Source organism: Dermacentor andersoni, chromosome 1 (assembly GCF_023375885.2).
Source record: "Dermacentor andersoni chromosome 1, qqDerAnde1_hic_scaffold, whole genome shotgun sequence".
Taxonomy (NCBI): domain Eukaryota; kingdom Metazoa; phylum Arthropoda; class Arachnida; order Ixodida; family Ixodidae; genus Dermacentor; species Dermacentor andersoni.
Genome location: NC_092814.1, coordinates 293,877,813 through 293,898,696, shown reverse-complemented (window position 1 = coordinate 293,898,696; position 20,884 = coordinate 293,877,813). Strand labels below are relative to the sequence as shown.

The following is a 20,884-nucleotide window of genomic DNA, read 5'->3' as shown; positions in this document are numbered from 1 at the left end:
AAGTTACGACGAGAAAAGTTTGGCAAAGTCTGGTGCCTACTGTCAGCGGTGGGTGTGTTCGTGTACTGTGTCGCTGCGTTTCTCGTCGGATGGGGTGAAGTGATGGAGCAAAACCATTCTCAGGAGAAATGAGAAAAGCGTGCGCGCATGAAACAAACCTACGAGTGTCTCGACAGAAAATATTTGCTAAAGAAGCCTCCAACGCAAAGATTTGTCGCCATCAACTTAGCGTGAACGATCGTTTTCAGTAGTGAGATGGCCGAGCATCTAACGGCGGTGTTCGTGCGTTGTGTGGCACCGTCGATTGATTGCTTTCCACCAGTGCTCACCGCGCGCGCAAGCTGTAGAATGCGTGGTGTGGCACAGTCACGCATAAGTTGTGTTGCCAGCGCTCGATATGGTTTCCCACAACATAGCTTCGCGCTGCTTTTCAATTCTTGTGATATGTTGCAATTAAAAATTGGCAAGACAGTGTTAAGAGAACGGTTGAAAAAAAAGAACATACGAGAAGGTAGGCACAGCAGCTTGTGAACCCGCTCCTATAATACCTCTACCCAGGTCTGTTTGTAAATGTATGTTTTCTTGCGTTTGTGTTTTTTTATTTCCCACATTTCTTTATATTTGAGTTTTTCTTAGTTTTCACGTTTGTGTACCTGATTCCATGCATGTTTGCGCATAGTCTTATTTCTGTCCTTTTATTTTATATTAGCATTTGTTTTTGCTAGTTTTCTTTCTGCAAAGTCTTTACACATTTTCATTAACGAATCTCATTCAAAGCACTAACTCCTGCACACTGCAGGGCTGGCCTCTCCTATCTCATTAAAACCTTTCTCACTGGTCTACCTCGTCTTCTCAATCTGCCTACTCGCTGTGTTTTCTGTCCTTCCTTCTTGTGTTGTTGCTTCACTGTGATTAACCAACTTGCTCAAAACAAATTTTGATCGCCTATGAAAACAGAAAGGTTTAGAGATACATTTTCTTAAAAGCGTCATGTGGGTTGCACAGCAACTTTGCCTCTTACCTCTGTTCATGTTTATGCATCAGTACATGTGGCAGCTCGCCAGAAGTGCACATGAAAGGCTGCATATTGCGAAGCAACATCTTTCTATGCTGTTGCATTTTTCATGCATTCAGTCTTAGTAAACAGACGGTTTCGCTGCCCATCACATATGATGGTAAAAGTTTTCAACATGAATAACATTGTGCAGTGGAGAGTCATTTCCTGTCTGACGCTTTCGTCGTTGCAAAGACATTTTTCTGTGAATGGAGCCCAGCGAACCAGTGCACTGAGAGCTTTTGCAACTGTCACCATTTATTACTTCACAAATATCATTGTCTGAACCTGGCTGTCCATCACTATGCCGATGGCTTGTGAATTAAATAATTGCCTCAATAAAACACATTCAACTTCACTCAGCCTTTTTTAGTACAAACAATGCTAGCAGAGCTATTCAGGGTGAATAATTGTGCTTACATTGATGTTACTTGCCCGGTCAGATAAACAAATACAACAATGGCTGTGGCATGACTGCGCTTTGACGTGCAGACTGCTAATGGTGCCTTTCAAGCGTGCCCTCGACTACTGCTATTAATAGTTACCCGAATGAGTATATTGGGCCTAACTAAGCTAATGATGTTTGATAATTGTTCTTATTCGCAAAACTTGCCTGGGCCAGGTAACCAAAATAAGCAATGCCACCACACGAATGTGTTTTTGCATGCAAGCTGCCAACAGCGGCTGTAATTTTCGCATTGATTGCTGCCGTTTCACCAACAGTGGTGACAGCTTGACTGCGCTTTGACGTGCAGACTGCTAATGGCGCCTTTCAAGCGTGCCCTCGACTACTGCTATTAATAGTTACCCGAATGAGTATATTGGGCCTAACTAAGCTAATGATGTTTGATAATTGTTCTTATTCGCAAAACTTGCCTGGGCCAGGTAACCAAAATGAGCAATGCCACCACACGAATGTGTTTTTGCATGCAAGCTGCCAACAGTGGCTGTAATTTTCGCGTTGATTGCTGCCGTTTCACCAACAGTGATGACAGCTTGACTGCGCTTTGACGTGCAGACTGCTAATGGTGCTTTTCAAGCGTGCCCTCGACTACTGCTATGAATGGTTTACACCCTTTGGAGTGGCCCTTCTGCCACACAACAATAATCGTAATCTGCTTTGATGCGTTTCCTTTCTTTAACGCTGCGAGCCCGGTACTTTCCAGTAACGAACGGCATGCGTGCTATCAGCATGATAGCATTCCCGACAGGAAAGTAGCGGGCGCGGTGTTTTCAAGAAAGGAAACGCATCAAGGCAGATGACGATTATTGTCGTGTGGCAGAAGGGGCACTCCAAAGGGTGTAAACTTTTCTTAGAGTGTACTGCTATGAATGGCTACCCGAATGAGTATTTTGGGCCTCACTAAGCTAATGATGCTTGATAATTGTTGTCTTCGCATTACTTGCCTGGGCCAGATAACCAAAATAAACAATGCAAACACATGAATGTGCTTTCGCGTGCAGGCTGCAAAGAGTGGCTGTCAATTTCACGTTGACTACTGCTTTTTCGTGTGAAGCTGGATAATGGCTGCCCGAACGAGCATTTTGGGCCCCACATATTTATTCAGGGTTAATAATTGTACAGTAAAACCTCGTTAAACCGTACCCGCCTAAACAGTAGTTTCGGTTTAAAAGTAGTAAAGTCAATTCCCCGACTCAGCGGCCATTGAACATAATGTATTTTGTATCCGTATAAACCGTACCAGCTTATTGCGTACGCATCGGTTAAAACGTAGCGTTTCCACTTTTCGTCGCGCAAACACGATGGTGCGTCGTCTCCACCGGGCGGTCCGGCAGAACAACAAGCCTCAGAGATCGGTACAACGGCCTCCAAGCGCCCTGTGCGTTTGCATGTGAAGCCACATCAACATCAACTTCATTTCGACGCCGTGCCAGAGAGCGAGAAAGCGTTATGGCGTCGTGCAAGCGAGGACTCGCGTCATGCCGAAGCTCGGATAAAAAAGACGCCGGGTGCTCAGCATAGAAGAAAAATTAGACATCGTCCGTGCTATCGAACGTGACACGAAGAAGTCGGCGCTGGCCCGCGACATGGATCTGCTGTTGACTACAGTGTGTGGCATTTGGAATGCGAAGTTGCTCGGCAGCGCTGCTGCGACCGCGAAGAGATGTCGGCTACGAGGTTCGACTTTTTGCCATCGTTGCCTCTGTTGTTGCCGAAGTGTCGACTAGCGACAGTGATGAGGACGACACGGAAAGCGACAGCACGGGCGATTCAGGCCTGACAGTGGCAGAAGCTGCGCGTTACGTCAGCCTCGTGAGTGCAATCGTCCTAACGAGAACAGGGGCGCGATGACGTAACTATACCAAACGAAAAGTTTTCCGAACTCCGGCACCCGGCAATGAAAAAGGCGCCCCGGGACTTACGCAGCACTAGTGCGCGCGTGCACGGAGAATACGCAACGCCAACGAGGAATCTGCCGTGCGAGTGTTTGCCGAGAGGGGGGCTGCCTGAGAAGCTGGCACGCAGCTTGAGTAAGTTTGAGGCTGCTGTCGTCGTGCTAGGCCGCCGCGGCATCAAACGAAAATAACTTATGTCGCGCGAAGTGAATAAATACTGCATGTTTTTTCCCCTTTCATCGCACTCTCTCTGAGTTCCGTTTTCGACAGGTAAGTGGGCGATCTCATGCTATTTCGGTTAAACAGCACTACCGTTTAGTACGTACTTTTTCCGAGCTCCGGCCGACTATGGTTTAACGAGGTTTCACTGTATTTGCATTGAGATTTTCCAGCATTTCAGCATGTTTCCATGCCAATACTTATATTGAGCACGATCTGTGCAGGACATTGCTTTTTCAGAATTGAGCTTCCATTAAAAGGAATGTGTCACCAAATGAACTGCTTATTTATTTGAGAGGTCACGGGAGAATGCTTGCCTGCTGCGAACCCACCGGCAAAATTTGGGTAGCCCTAATAAGGGCTGTTCTTTCATTAACCCTTTCGCTGTCACGGACGTACCGGTACATTCTCTATCGTGCGTTCAAAATTTCACGCCTGAGCGCAAAGCTGGCGCTCCTAAATTGGCCGCACCATCTGTTGACTCTTTCTACAAGTTCGTATATTCTCCCCGACCTGTGTTAATCCATGTATTGAAGAGTACAGTGCGACTGCCACTCCCCACTTTCTCTTTGCTGAGTGGCGCGGTGGCTCCGCGTTCGCTGGATCATGCGTAGCGCGCGTGTGGTTATGGGTTCAAGGGTTGTTCTGCCATCTCCACTGGTTTGAAGGTTTTTATTTTTCTTCTGTTGGTGTGTCTGCTACGCCGCGTCAAGTTCAGGCGCACGTGCCGTTGCCTCTCCGAAAAGTGTGACTCGATTGCTGCTTTCGCTCTCTCGCCGCACCCTCGCTTCCGACTTGCAGCAGTAAACGTAAAGCCCTTCGAAGTTTGCTTAGCCTTTTTCCATCTCCCTCTGTCTTCTTGATCACGCAAGGTCCCATTTCTCTCCGTTGTGCGGGCGACTGAAAGTGCATCCTCCCAGCGCGCGGTTACTTTCGGATGGCTGAGCGCGCGGGACCTTCGTCTGCTCATTGGTGCGGTGGCTCAATTCCGATTTAGAATACAAGCCGAGCTCGGATTCGGACTCGGACAGAGTCGCATGCGAGGAAGAGGGTTGCGCATCGTCAGATTCGGATGTTGAACAGGTTTTATAGTCAGGCTGATGATGATGATGATGTTTACTAACAGCAGCTGCAGAACACTGAAACATGCATATAGCATTGACTACGTTATTTGTATACCAATCATAATCAAAAATAAATTGCTATGTTCATTCCCTGTTATGCTCGTTCCCTGAAACCAAGCCGACACTGGGGGTGCGTCACGGCCAGAAAGGTCCGACAGCGAAAGGGTTAATAAGAAGCTGTTATTCTTCATTGAGTGGCTCAATGCCGGACAGCTCGCAGTCGGAGTCGCTTTCTTCACTGTCATCTTCACCCAGCTGGATGATGATGGGTTGGACATGGTCACTCCCAGATGTATCAAGCCTGAACTTTGCCTCCAGATCCATCACGCGGTGAATGTTCTTCTTCCAGTCTTCCGCCGTTACATGCTTGATTTTTTCCCTCAAGATGTCTTCGACTGTGAACAGCTTGAAATCTCTGTTGTCAGCAGCGATGCCATTTTTCACCTTTGCCCACACGAGCTCAATAGGATTAAATTCGCAGTGGTACGGTGGGAGCCCGAGTACAATGCAACCGGCCCTTTCAGCTGCATTGTCTACGATGTAGCTCAGAAAGCGTGGCTTTACAGATGCTACCAACTCAAGCAGCTGCTTTTTAACCATCCTTTCGCTGTAGGTGATGTTTTTGCTTTTGAGCCACTCCTGTATTTTTTCCTTCTTCCAAGCTGTCGTCGGTAATTTCTCTTCTCGCCGGGAATGATAAGGTGCATTGTCCAAAACAATGACGCTACCAGAAGGCAACTTCTGCAGAACGTTATTAAACCATTCCTCGAAGCGATTGCCGTCCATTTCTTCGTGGTAGTCGCCCGTTTTTTGGCCTCGGAATATATTTAAGCACCCGTCGACGAAGCCATCCTCGCTGCCGATGTGCGTCACAATCAGGCGCTGGCCTTTCCCAGAAGGTTGTTTCAAACCCGTCGACAGACCATTTGCTCAAGCACGATTTTTTTAGCGGGATTATTTTAGTCGCGGAGGCAATCGGCTGTCGCGCTTCGGTCGTCTGGGCAGGGCCAGCGGGGCCTCTCCTTTTTTCTAAAGTTGTATCCGACTATAGAGCAACTATTTAGAATTAACTCAAGCAATATTACAGAGCCACAAACCATTAAACTACAGTGCAATCACGCTTTAGCTTCAATGGACAAGACCTTGAAAAATAGTCCGGAGAACTCGCCACCCCCCCCCCCCCCCAAAAATATTTAAAAAAAGTTTATTAGGCCCGGAGTGGCTTAAAGATATCTCTAATAATGCCCTGCCTCATACTATGCTTGGACGTGATCAGATTTGCTTGGATTGGTGCAGAATTGACGTCTCCGTTGCCGGATATAGCCATGGAGATCGAAGAAACAAGCCAAGTTCCTTCGCACCACTTGGCTCTTGCAAAGACACACAGAGGTGGTGCCGATCACACAAATGCGAAGCTGCACAAACACACACAAAGATGCAACATCTCCGAGACACACCTGCTCTGTAAACACACCACGTGCAAAATAGCAACCGGGGAAGAAAAAAAAAAAGGGATCCTGCATTAAGTGTGTATGACGATGGAGCTGACTGAAAAAAGAAACAGGAAAAAGTGCCGTCCAATGGAGCTTTTAGTCAACCAAGGAAGAGTGGGCATGGCCTCCGAGACCGGAGGACGTCACGCGCTCTCCATTGAAAGTGTGGGCCTCCCAAACTTGGAGGCTACAGAGCAGGTCACTGGAAGTCAACCATGGCCAAGCCAGCGCAAAACCCAACATCGCAGCTTCCAAGTGGGTAGCATGGGTCGGAACAAGCAATTTAGTCGAGAAAATTGAACTTTGGTGCCTAAGTTCGTCCAAAAAATAAGCAGCGAAAATGCATTAGCTCTATCATTGGAACCCTGACAGTGTATTTATGAAGTTTGTAATATCCACCAAGCCTGAATTTTCGGGGGTCCAAAAATTTGTCGGCTATTCTATACAACGAAGAGCAGTAAAATCCCTTTCAAATTTTTGTATAAAATTCGTGTTTTATATATTGAATTACCTATACAGTCGCCGACTGATTTTTGGGACTCCAAAAATTCGGACATGCTCGATTATTCGGTCTGCTTCGTGGCACCGTCATTCTCCCCATAGACCATAATGCATAACTGCCGAAAGTTCGAACACCTTGAAATCGTCTCGTCTGATTTTTCGGACACTCCTTGAGCCAACTCGATCAAGAGCACCATGCACCGACTTTGACCGGTGCATGGTTCGATTTGCTGAACGCCATTTTTGTTTTGAACGGAGCCTCCTTGCTGCCCCACGAAATGGCGCTACTGGAAATCCTCGCTCATCATCGTTTCTGCCTGGTTCGATAGAGTTGCTACAGCAGTTCTGGTCTCAGCTTAGTAAGCCATGTCAAGACAATCCAGCAGCTGATTTGTTTGCTTCTTCGTGCACGACGATGCGAGTAGGCCCCATTTTTCGTTTGTGCAACTGGTGTCGGCGTGACGACGTGGTGGTGTTTGCTTTGTGTGCTGTGTCGAAGTTGTGGTGATCCAACGCGGCATACGGAAACATCGTGTCAAGTGTCTAATGGCGCCGACAGTGGTCGCGCAGACTGTGCTGGGGCTAGCCGGCAAGCGGGTGCCGGGAGGCCTAGGATTTGTCGCCTTCCGATGTGCTCCCTACTGACGCCGAAAATGTTCTGCGGAGACCTGCACAGTGGTTGCATTGCGATTCCAGACACCGGCTCACTTGACAGTTTCACAGGTGCTGACACTGCTGTACTGACATGCGCAAAACTCGACGACGGCGAGATCATTCGTCAGGTTTCTGCTGCACCGCCGGACGATGACTCCAAGTCGGAAGATGACGCACCATGTGCTACACTGCCGTCACATGCGGAGCATGTACAAGCAGTGACTGTGCTTTCAGCCACCTATAGTGACCTTAGGACCCTCTCCGAGATTCAGGCTTATCTGACTGCGCATAAAGGGAACAGCGTGCAACGGCGCATTCACGATTTCTTCAAGCCTACTGCCGAGCCCGAATAAGCGCGTGGAAATAAAAGATTTCTTTTTTTTTTCTTAATCTGCTTTTTCGGACACCTGTTTATTCAGACATTTCCGCAGTCCCCGTGAGGTGCGAACAAACAGTCGGCAACTGTATAACTTTTTGTGGTCCCCTTAAGATTATATATACCGTAAAAACCGGACTATAGGTCGGACCGGAATATAGGTCGATCCCCCAACTAACGAATCCTCAAAATGAAAAAAAAAAAAAAAAAAATATCCTTTTCAATGGCAAAAGTACCGAAAGACACGACACCCTTACCTTGAAACAAATGCGACTCGGGGGGTTGCACAATGGTGACAGTATTTATTTAAATGCTGCTCGCATGTGCACCCGGCCAAGTTTTTAGCGGTTTCGCGCGATCATCGACACGCGTGCTTGTCAACACCTTATTAATGGCGCTGAGCAGCGAAACAAACGAGATACGCGCATGTGTACACATGCCCTTACTTTCGCTATTTCGCCGCTCCGTGCCGTGATGATAAGGTGCTGACAAACACGCGGGTCGATGGTCGCGCGATACTGTTAAAAGTTCGTCGGGTGTACAGTACGCAGAAGGGCACGAAGTGCGCAAGCGCTACTCCGAATCAGAGCAACGCCTTTGATCAGAGTCGGATGACGAGTGCTTCTCGCTGCCCAGTCCATAGGCGCGTGCGATCTCTACCGCTTTCAAACGGATGCATTCGGCAGTCACAGGCAGCGATCTTACACACAGCTCGCGGACGGACTCCGCAACCTTGCCTTCTAGTTCTGCAGTCCACTGCGATCCGGCACGAAATGACGTTTTCTTTTGGTTGCTGCAAGTTGTAATACGTTGCTTTTGCCTCCGCCACTACCGAATGCTCTTTTCGGATACTTCAAGTTCGCGCTGTGCCGCCAGGTTGCCGTGGGCTTCCGCGTACTCAATCGCCTTTTTCTTGAAGGCGACGGTGAATTGACGTCGGCTTCCGCTCCCGCTCATTTTGAAACAAAATGAAAGTGCAGCCTTTAATTAATATAACTTTGCGACAATGGAAACTCAAAATGCCGGTGTCACAGGTGCCACAGCGTCGCCACGCCGCCATGCTGCTGATGGCGATGGCGAAGGCGGCTGTTTACTTTATCCGCCCATTGTTGCAAGACTTCCGTAGTTTTTCCGCCAATGTCCGGTATATAAGTCGAGGGTCGACTTTTCGCGATGGGTTTTTGAAAAAAAGTTCGACCTATATTCCGGTTTTTACGGTATCCACGTTCAACTGTATGAGACAAATCATCAATATGCAAAATGACCTGAATAATGTGGCAGTTGGAAGCGCTGTGCACCTTTAGAATCTAGCATCATTTGAAACCATCAAACTACGTTTCCGTTTCGTTCCAACGCAAAAGGGTTCGGTGTGCTTATATAATACCTTCTTTTGCCTTTCACATAAAGAACTCTCACCTCCATGACGAGTTGATGTGCCCGGGCCACTAGGGTGAGTCCATTGCTGTGGTTGAAGGTCTCAGAGATGTCCTGCCCGAAGGTGTAACCAGCACCTCGGGGGGAGATCCCCCAGCCACCGCGGTCATCCGGATCCGACCACAGCAGGTCACACATGGGCCCCTGAAATTAAAACATTTTCAAGCTATGCAATGGGCATGTGCTGCGCTAATGACCCAGAGCTTTAAGCAAACTAATAATTTCAGACATGGCTGCCATGCAATATTTGATTATGCTGACCTGCTGAATCCCAGAAAATGACCAAACGTCTAAGAAGCACTTGTGAGAATACATGAAAAGGTGTAAAAAGCAAGTGCAGGCAAGTTACTAAAATTTTAAGTTATAAGAGTAAATGCTTGCATAGGAAGAAAAAGGCTCAAGCCAGACTAGTGCTCGTTGTTCTCATGCCTGGTTAGTAGTACCAATTTCTTTCGGAGTTTTACGATGAGAAAGACACCACGAAGAGCAAAGTATCCTTTGTGCCCATACTGGGCTTAACTGTTTTAGGGTACCTATACTAGAAGAGCTATCAACACAAATTTGCTACCCCTGCCTCATCCTGCGGAAGATGACAAACTAGTATGAGCAAGCAGCTTAATGCAGCGACGACTGTAGGAAACAATGAGTCATCACGGAGAGAAAACTTCAATTTCAATGATAGTCCTGCATTTGGAATACCAAACTGACTTTATTCACATTCTTGTTTCAGTACTACTTCGCTCTTTTCATCAAAAGATTCATTATTGCGAACTTGTTTTAAAGACAACTTTCATTGGTAACCAGTGCTCATGTCACATAAACAAGACGAAATATTGTAACGCACTTGATGCAGCATGCAATTAAAGGGACACTAAAGGCAAATACTAAGTCAAGCTAAAGTGATAGATTATTGCTCAAGAATCTCTAAGGTGTCAATATTATCGTGAACAGAGCTTTAATAATGGAGAAATTGAGGTAAATGCAGGACATGATTAGAGACTCCCCCCAGGACATTCAAGCACTTGCCGAATGACGAAAGCACGCCTCAGTTAAATTCTGTCACTATTGCTGAGCTACTCGTTGCAAAAAACATCCTTGTGTGGTATTATAAGATGAAATAAAATGCTACTTGCCCAGTTCTATTTCATTCTTAGAAAAAAGAACTCATTGAAATTGCTGTTGACAACGATACGGGCGGTCAAAAGGTTTCGTTTGCGCTCGACTCTGTGTCGCTCACGCTTTCGCATTTCAGTAGTTTCCTTATCGCGTAGCGCTGCGCTGGTTTTGCTGTAACTGCTACTTGCAGTTACAGTATACAAAAGAGTATATCCTTGCTGGCAATTGTCACCGCGGAATGGGAGATATCCGAGCTACATTATGGACGGAATGGCATAGCCTTGTGCACAGCCCATTAACAAAAGAAAAGTTGTCAAATCACTTCACTGTCTTGGTCATTTGTCTCGCAGTGAACTTTTACTGCAGCCATACTTTCAAACGTACGCAGATGACCCTGTCGCAGATATAGCCACTGCACCATCACCATAAACTCAGGTAGAGTGCACTAGGACGAAGCATTTTGTGTCGCCAGGAGCAGCGATACTGCAGTCACTAATTATTGAGGGTGCATCACAGGGGTGCGTATTGCGTGCTGAAGCACGGTTGGTCTGGAACACTTGCCTAGCATCTAACCAAACAAGCACTTCAGAGCGGCCATGGGTAGAGCAACAGTGTGCTAGACACATTCAATAGTTAGCCATGAGAACACTACCGCTACGAACACCACTTTGCACGACACGCTCAATAATGTGCAGTGTGCATCGGTCGGCGCGCTGCAGCTGGGGCAGCTTCATCCGCAGCAGCGCCTTTTGTTTTGCTACAGCGCTTACTGAAAATAAAGGAGACCACACCATACCATGTGTCACAGGCAAGACTCCTTTTCGTAAGGAGTCTTCAGTATAGAGCAAAGGGGGTTTACTTCATAGGACTTTAGTTCACCCACGTGTCAAGAGTACTTGACAGTCAACTCTCTTCACCCCTCTGCTAAGAGACTTTACTGGAGGTTGAGATAGAAATGAACACCAGTGCTTGAGAAAGAACTGAAAAAAGTAATTTTTCTTAGCCTTAATTTACCCTTGTTTGTAAACAATTCTGGTTGCATAATAGAACAGTTCAACCACTGCTGGATCATATTTATGCTTGCTGCTCCCCTTTACTCTTGACCCAGAGAACCTCTTGATTCTACACGCAAGTGGCATCTTGTTCAATGATAGGTTTATTGCATGCCTCATGGCCTATCGTGCTTCACAACTGCACGCGAAATGGCCACTCTAGAAGTTGTGCAGTCTCTCTAGGAAAGAAGGGTTACGAAATTGCCAGGCACGAAATGTCATGGTCAAGGCACACGATTTGAGCAAGAACAAAAAATCAGTAGGTGCACCATGCTGCGCACAAAAATGGGTAAGCACAAGGTTACCAGTGTCACTGTCGACATCGCTATGCTTGTCAAAGGCACCTTACTTTTTAGAGAAAAAATTTTTTGCATAGAAGTTTTATAATAGATGTTTATTGAAACAACATTAGGCAAAATAGCTTGAGGTGTAATTAGAAGTGAAATGTTTGCGCATATACATAAACTGGAGCACACTTCATGTGACCATGGCAGCTTTTGCTAAAAATTTGTTACTGGCCGTGTGACACAACTCCTTCGGCATTGAACGGCTTCAGAAGTTTCATGCTCCATTTAAGAATTCATGGGTGCCTGTGTGACACAGGTATAAATTTTCGAAGGGTTTGGTTTAACACTGCCAATTTACTAGCTCCTGTGGCAAAGAGAGAGAGAGAAGGATGTCACTGCTCAACCTGACAGCACGTTTGCAGAAAGCCTTTGCAAATAAGATGAACTGCACAAGAAAAATCACACTAAGAGTTTCAGTTCACATACTAAAACCACCGCCCAGGAAAGTATTATAAAGTCCCTCTCCAACATTCGGAATTTCTAAAGCCTAATACAGCAGTTTGATGCGTGTTTTCGATGACTGTTGAAGCCAATGACCACAGAAATGTGCGTACCAAATTGGCTGTGTGCATCAGAAAAAGTTATAACACACTGCATGAAAGAAAAAGAAAAGGAAAGAAAGAAAAAGGAAAGGAAGAATGGTGTGATACGCAGGACATTGCTACTGGTGCTGTCTTTACTGAGGTGAGGGCAACAGGGAAACCAAACATTGAATTCCAAATATTGTCGTTCATGCAAGGGCTCTTTCTAAAAGTCATTTGGAAATACATATTCCTCAACAGCACTAAGCTCACTCCAACATGTACTTCATGTTACAAAAAGGTAGTGCAGGGCCCCTTTTAAAGGGGGATGCGGGACTAAAATCACAATTTTTGCCAGAAACACATTTTTTACTTTGGATTCCTAGATGCATATAGAAGCTCATCATTAAGTTAAGTTCAAATTCTCTTGTGACGGTGGCGCACATTTGCTGTCGAGAGCACCTACGGATGCTGTATTTAAAGGGCCCTGAAATGGTTCGGACAAATTTGTAGACGCGTAGGGTACAGCTAAAGTTAATCATTCGCACCACAACTTGTGTGAAATATTTCATATTAAGAGAGCTACAAACGATTACAAGTTACACTCCTCCATAGTCGTGCATTTTCTCCTCAACGCGTTCGCCGAGTGATCGGGGCTAAGCTCCGCCTTCACTGGCTCTGAGTCATGATGGCACGTCATGTTGACTTCCGGTTCTCCAGGAGCGCGCGCGCGAAGCCTCTCCAAACTCTCCGCCAGCTGCTTGGCAGTCGCCCCAAGCAAGAACTATCGAAGCAGCGTGCATTGCGAGCATTCTGTCGCAGCACCGAATGTGTCTGCTATTCTGGTAACCAGAGGCTAGCCGAGCGTTTCGACGGAACGGTGGAGGCATAAACTATAACTGATGAAGGAACATTAGCGTAGACATACATGAGTTGCCTGATCGGTCACCACGGTCAAGCCTCCCGTTGGTGCAGAGCTTAACCAGCCAAACAAAGAGCTAATATTACTCTAACCAAGTGTAAAACATTTACAAAAATGTGTTAACGACTACACTCCTGTGAAATATTTACGCCAGCAGCAAAGAAGAACACATTTTGTTACTGCTACTGTGTGGTTGAGCTCTGTGCCACCAGGTGGCTGCACCATGCAGACCACTCACATTTGCGCTTCTGCTCATCCCGTGAAACAAGACAGTCAAATGGCGAGGCCCTGTCTCCTTGCGCTTGTGTTTACTCTAATACCGGACTCGCGAAACGCTACTGCATTAGTAATCTGCCGGTGTAAAGTGAAGGCCACAAACCCGCAAATCCTGGCGCTGATCAGATAGCGGCAGTCTGATGCACTGCAGCCAGTCCGCTTGTCTGCTGCCGTGCAGAGGGACACGATGTTGCAGCTTGACATATTGCCAGTCACTACGTTTGCAGTCCACAATGCAATAAAGTCGGATCATAGTGCTTGCAAAAAGACAGACGACTCTGACCTCGGAGCTCTCGTCAAAGTGGAGCATGTTGTAACACAAGCAGACGACGCTTGCTGTGTGCCAGAAGTGCTTAAGTATAGTGAGAAATTGCTCTTGCATATTCTGTTTCTGTTAATTTCCTTTTATTGAAACAAATTAACTAACATTCCAACTATTACGAACATCATTTGTTCACCATTAAGGTGGAAAAATTATCGATGACGCGTCCTGGGCAGCCAATCGGATAGCTCGCCCACATGACGTCATATGGGTAGGGGCAGCTGAAAATTCCGCCTAGCAGTGTGCTGCGACCGGCAGCGATGCACATTTTTAAAACCTTATAATAAATTGCACGCTTCTCGTGGAGCACTTAGATGTGTCAATTAATTATCAGGACCTACTCTAACAAGTCGGTACGTTTCTAGAATACCGTCAAAATCATTTCAGGGTCCCTTTAAAACGTGGCCGCAGAGCAGGCAAGAAGCTGAACATGGGGCAAAATACCCGTTTTCGAAAATTTGCTTTTCACGCATCTAAATCACGGGAGAACTTCCAACAAGAGCACAACAGACCGCAAAGTAAAAAGTAAAAAAGGCATAATTCTGGCTGCGGCGCCCTTGTCTGTGAGCGCTGTCAAAGGTGTTGGACTGCTCTAAGGTTGCAAAAAAGCGAAGACTTGAAGCAATTGCCGCAGAGCAGGTTCAAATTGAAGAGGAGGGTCAACCTATGGAGCAGGGAGGGCACTTTAATTATTTTTGGTCTTAAAACAAAATAGCTTGTCCTGATATGTTTCAGCTCATTTTTTTTTTCAGTTTGCACTTTTCAGCCAAATGAAACCTTTAGGAAAACTATCATTTCCAAACTGCTTCACCAAACTTACTTTTAAAGTATAAGTTTCCTCAGCTGAAATTTTGTCAGGAACGAGATGAGGTACTTTTTATATTTCTAAATTTTTATTAACACGAAACATTATTACATATCCGACATATAGTGACAACGAAAAAATTTGAACTTGGCCTTGAAGGGATGGCATTGTTACAGAAATGTAATGAAAAAACATGCGACTGGCGTTATCGTGCATTATAACCCCTGAGAATGTATTTAACAAAAACAATCAGCGTCTTCATTATTTCTGAAATGGTAGCTTTCATAAGGTGACATGCCTAATTGGCCCATATGACAGCCATAACTTCTTTTCTGTTTGATCTGTATTAAAGGGCCCCTGAAACGGTTCGGACAAATTTTGTAGACGCGTAGGGTACAGCTTAAGTAGAACATTCACACCACAATTTAAGTGAAGCGTTACGTATTAATGGAGCTTAGAAGTTACCCTCCTCCCTAGTCATGCTTTTCCTCCTCAACTCGTTCGCCGAGCGATCGGGGCTAAGCTCCGCCTTCACTGGTTTCGCGTCACGATGCGACGTCACATCGTCCTTTTCCGGTTGTTTTGGAGCCCGCCCCCGCCCGCGTGAAACCTCTCCGCTAGCCGCTTGGCCGTCGACCCCAAGCGAGAGCTATCGAAGCAGCGTGCGTTGCGAGCATTCTGTCGTAGCGCCGAACGTGTCTGGTATTCCGGTAACCACAGGCAAGCTGGTCATTTCGGCAAATGACTGGAGGCATAAACTCAAGCTGATAAAGGAACTTCAGCGTAGACGTACGTGCGGCCTGATCGGTCTGCACGGTCCAGCCACTTGTTGGCGCAGCGCTTAACCAGCCAAACAAAGCGCTAATATTGCTCTAACGAAGTGTAAAACATTTTAAACATTTATGAAAACAAAGTGTTGATGATTACACTCCTGCGAAAAATACACACCAGCAGCCAAAGAAGAATACACTTCGTTACTGCTACTGTGTATGGTTGAGCTCTGTGCCACCAGGTGGCTGCACCGTGCAGACCATTCGCATTTGCGATTCTGCTCATCTCATGGCTCATCCCGTTACGGCACAGTCAAGCGGCCAGACCCTGTCCCCTTGCGCTTGCATTTGCCCTAATACCGGACTCGCGAAACGCTATTGCGTTAGTAATTTTCCGGTGTAAAGTGACGGCCACAAACGCGCAAACCCTGGCGCTGATCGGATAGCGGCAGTCCGTTGCGCAGCAGGCAGCTCGCTCGTATGCTGCCTTGCAGAGGGACACGATGTCGCAGCTTGACATATTGCCAGTCGCTACGTTTGCAGTCCACGAAGCAACAAAGTCGAATCATAGTGCTCGCGAAAAGACTCACTCTGACCGCGGAGCTCTCGCCAAAATGGAGTACGTTGTAACACAAGCAGACGACACTTGCTGTGTGCCGGAAGTGCTTAATTGTATTGAAAAGTCGTTCTTGTGCAGTCTCTTTATTGTTACTTTCTGTTTATAAAAACAAATTAACTAACATTCCAACTATTACGAAGATCATTTGTTTACCATAAAGTTGGAAAAATTATTGATCACGCGCCCTGGTCAGCCAATCGGATAGCTCGCCCCACTGACGTCATATGGGTGATTTTCGTCACATGGGTAGGGGCGGCTTAAAATTCCGCCGAGCAGCGTGCTCCGATCGGCAGCGATGTGCATTTTTAAAACCTTATAATAAATTACACGCTTTACGCGGAGCACTTAGATGTGTCAATTAATGATCAGAAGGACCTACTCTAACGACTCAGTACGCTTGTAGAAAATCGTCAAAATCGTTTCAGGGTCCCTTTAATGAAATTTAGAATATGTACTTAAAACAAAAGGATACATAAACCTATAAATTTCTATAGATATCCAGGCAATGGTTCAAAAGTTAAAGCTCAAACCCCATGAGAGCGATCTTGCGTGTGACGGCTTCAAGCAACGAAACAGGCTGTTGTGCAAACAGATCGCTCGGTTCTCGAAATCTAGAATTTATCGCTCGTCGTCCGGAAGTGCTACGAGGGACTAGCCAATAGCGCAAAGCCAGAATTGGATGTACATTAATCAAGCACTACAGACTGTTGCACGGAACAAGCAAACATCCAAATTTTGTTATGTGCAAGGGCAAGACCCTACTGCAAGACCTTTAGAAATATTATATGCTGCTCTTTACAGTAAAACACAGCAACTTAATTAATAAAACGCGCATTACACCAGTTTTACCGCACATTTGCTGCTCTCATACCGGCAACACCAGGGAGATCGAGGTCGTCGCTCACGTGAGGTACGACTTGTAGGCGACAAGCGAATCTGACAGTAATCTCCATTGCGTCGCTTGTCACTGTCGCGCACAAGATCGCTTGCATGGGATTTATACTTCATTTTCAGCACAACATCCCCACTTAAGAATAATTTTGAAGTCAATGTGCCATGGACCTCCTACATCATGAAGCATTTGCGCAGACCTACATTTCACTTCCTCAATGTGCGTTATCTGTCAGTACCAAAAATTTAAATGACCACTGTTTATTTACCCTCACTCATGTAATGAGCAAGTGCATTTCCGGTGTAATGGCGCGACAGTGATGCTGTCCTGCCATGCCAAGACATTCCAGATGGCAGCTGACCTCATGGGGGACCTCTTGCAGCCTGTCCAATGCCCGGATGTGGTCCAAGGTGTCAATGGAAGGGGAGAGGCCTCCATGGAGGCAGAAGATCTGGCCATCCACAAGTGCTGTCAACGGCAGGTAGTCAAACAGGTCTGTGAAGTACTTCCACACGTTGGCATTGCCGTACTTGCGCAAGCACTCATCGTAGAAGCCATACACTTGAGTGATCTGCCGACTTTCGTGGTTGCCCCGCAAGATTGTGATCCGCTCCCGGTAGCGCACCTGGTTCATACCACCGCACGTGTAAGTGACCACTGACATTTTGTAAGCATGCAAGATTCTCATTCATAGATAGAAAAAATTGATCGGACAATGCTGCTGCATTTCAGCCGATGCAGCAACAGTGACCAGACAAGCTGAAGCACTGAAATTGATGGGCCCACCACACATACCCAGTGAGCAATCGGGACTCTTACCTTGAGTGCAACCAGTAGGGATACTGTCTCGACGGAATAGTAGCCCCGGTCTACATAGTCCCCCATGAAAAGGTAATTCGTGTCTGGTGACTTGCCCCCAATTCTGAACAGCTCCATGAGGTCGTGGAACTGGCCGTGCACATCGCCACACACCGTTACAGGGCATTTTACCTCCTGGACATTGGACTCCTTGGCGAGAATCTCCTTGGCCTGCATCACAAAATAGAAAGTGCACAAACTCTACACTGCACTGCGTGCTTTAATCTGTTAGGAGATACTTTTACTACCTTTAGAATACATTGCAGCAGTCAGCTTGAATTATGCCATTAAATCCTTCAAAGCATTGTCACAGCAAAATCTCAACACCATAGAGAGGAAAGAAGGCAAGTAACCAGCAGACCCTTCAGGCACTGATAGAGGACAAAAGGAAGTCAGAGCACATCAAGGCAGGGGGGGGGGGGGGGGCATGTTTTTAGTAAGAATATATGTGGATTTTTACGCATCAGCCAATACATGCAAAATAAGCACTTGACAACATCCAGTAGTCATTCAATGTCATTGTAGCAACACTCAGGTGCATTCCCTACCATGTGCATGTTGCCAAATGCACACAAACACACACAAAAAAAAGATCTCAAACGAACGCTAGAGATAATTTTTAAATCTGTTTAAATTGATGAAGTATCCTTTGAAAAACATTTTCGTTACTTTTAGGATAAGAGGTTGATTACTAGAAGAGAAAAACGAAGGCCAAACTAATTTCACGCTGAAACCTCAGTGCCAGTATGTCAGTGTGATGTCAAGTATTTCAATCTATTTTCTCATATTTAGGCTGTTGCGGCAAAGTAAATGCTCTTGAAACTTGGCAAGTTCAGTCTCTAGATTTTTCTTCTTGCAACTCATAAATGAGCAGAAGTGTCGGATGAAGACGGTGGGCAGCTCTAGTATGTCTGCGTTCTTGACAAAATTAAGTGCAAAAATGCCCGTGTCTCGTGCATTGGGGGCACGTTAAAGATCCCCTGGTGGTCAAAATTAACCCGGAGTCCCCCGCTACAGTGTGCCCCAAGAATTTAGAACACCCCCAAGAATTTAGATACAGTGAAAGTTATGTTGAATGTTTCTGCCACAGCCATTACAAATGCTAAATCTGAGTAATGCAGTAGTAAATGTGGACCATTATGCAAGAAAACTCGAACCAGAGTCCAGCACTACTGCACCAAAATGCAGGTAGTTGATCAAATATTCTGCCAGCTTTATAGTGACAGCTTCTGAGCATGCACATCCCGGAGTTGCATGAGAGACTTCATTCTCTTATGAACAATCGGTTGGTCACACCAAAACCAAATGGTGATGATGCTAACTACACCAAAGCTTGTAAACCTTCTCAAGAGGAGCTTTCCAAGCACAACATTTCATGCTAGTGTTATGGGCATGCACAAGCGGCTCCTTGAAAGCACAGGGAAGTTGGTGCAGCTGCCTTCTGCATGCCTTGCAACAAGCCAACAACAACAAAAAAAGTGATCAGACATCAAAATATAAACTGTAGAAAGGAATACATGACAGTCATTCTTAAGCTGTTTCACATGACTTGATTGTTTTAATAGGTACTAAAAATGTCTCGGTAATGGGGCAAATGACCATAGTCAAAATGGCAAAAAATTCTGTCTAATCAATTTCGTAACAGCTAACGTACTTTTTTAATCATCCTGTAACCACGACAAAATATGAGGATATACAACAGCGTTCCATGTAATACGCCATAAATGTCACCCGGAAAACATTCAGACGGCAAGCATGTGAACCAACGATGCACCAAATATACTAGGGGAAATTGTTCGTTTTCGGCAATTCGCGCTCTGGGTGTTTTGGGGTAAAAATTTTACTTTACCTATTTGAGAATTGGCTACATTCTATGTATGTCCAGTGAAGGGATCTGTGAACGGTCGTCGTACTTGCACATGCAATGCACAAGCAACATCTCGTACCGTACTCGTTCCATTAGCTTACCTGCAACTCGTGCGTCACACATTAACATTCCTTTAAGTGCTCAACTTTGTGCGAAACGAGCGGTAAAGGGAAAGTTCGCATGCAGCATGACCGCCGCGTGTATAAGTACTGTATCAGTCAAAGAGATTGAATACAAAGGATTGGCGACATGAAAGGCTATCATGACACTCAGTTCATAACGGTTCTTGACGGACAGCGGAAACTTCGCAATAACGGTCAACTTAGGGGATAACGCAGGGTCCCTTCAACGGAACGCGCATAGCGGGCCTCCGAACAGTCATGACGGACGCGTTCGTTATGAACACCTCAATGCCTCCGATCAGAAATACTGTCGATACCTCGGAGTGCAGGTCATGGTTCACGATCTGGAAGTTGAGCTCCAACGCACGGTTCGCAGCCAAGCTGTCAGGTAACCGAAACGAAATCGCTGTTCTAGCGGCGGTCATAGGAGGTGTAAAGGACAACTACACCTACAGCAAACAAGCCGCACGCACCTCGTCCTTCCGCCTCACTTAGGCCTATCATTTTGTAATAGCTCATTTTACTAGACCGGTCACATCCACAAATGCCAATGCTGGGTCGCAGACATTTCACTGTACTTTAATATCCTTAAAGCTATATTAAAAGTGGACCTCCTTCAAGACACAAACAATGCCGGACTTATAGCGTCCCTTCCCAGCGTAGGGCAAACATGACGAGCATCGCAAGCGCGCAGGCAAGCCCATAACCAAGGGCACGATACAAGATGCGATGGTTGCAGAACAGCCAAGCAGCAGAAACATTGCGGTACCCTTTACAAGTGGTAAACGAACGACACATATATTTGGCGTCTTACTTACCTTATCACACAATGTCTTTACTTGGTTTTCTGTCAACTGTTTGCACTCATTGAGTTGTTCAATCCATGCGTCCAGCTCCTTTAACGCTGCTTTATCTTCTATAGACATTCTCAATATATACCAGCTATTTAACCACTATATGCAATGCGTTTCTGTCGTTTTCCTGTACACAATTATAGACTAAGACACAATTATTAATTATCCTACACCACCGGCCAGATCCACTTCAAAATGGCTGTCGAAACAAGAAAAACAAAAGAGCAGCAGATTCATAAAAATAACGGCTATATATTCAGATTTGTCTAAAATAAATTACAAAAAATTTAATAAAATTTATTTATTGTATACTATTGGATATTACAGT

General features: G+C 45.9%; 1 protein-coding gene across 1 annotated transcript in view; it reads right to left on the bottom strand.

Moving 5' to 3' along the window:
- mts (protein phosphatase 2 catalytic subunit mts) overlaps window positions 1-20,772 on the bottom strand; it is a 56,988-nt gene extending 36,216 nt beyond the window's left edge. Inside the window, exons 1-4 of the mRNA XM_050196856.2 lie at window positions 20,521-20,772; window positions 17,675-17,884; window positions 17,217-17,480; window positions 9,196-9,357 (exon numbers count right to left, since the gene is read on the bottom strand). Of these exons, the coding sequence (XP_050052813.1) occupies window positions 9,196-9,357; window positions 17,217-17,480; window positions 17,675-17,884; window positions 20,521-20,628 (744 nt within the window). The 5' untranslated portion in view covers window positions 20,629-20,772. The remainder of the gene's footprint in view (window positions 1-9,195; window positions 9,358-17,216; window positions 17,481-17,674; window positions 17,885-20,520) is intronic.
- Between the last annotated feature and the right edge of the window lie 112 nt (window positions 20,773-20,884).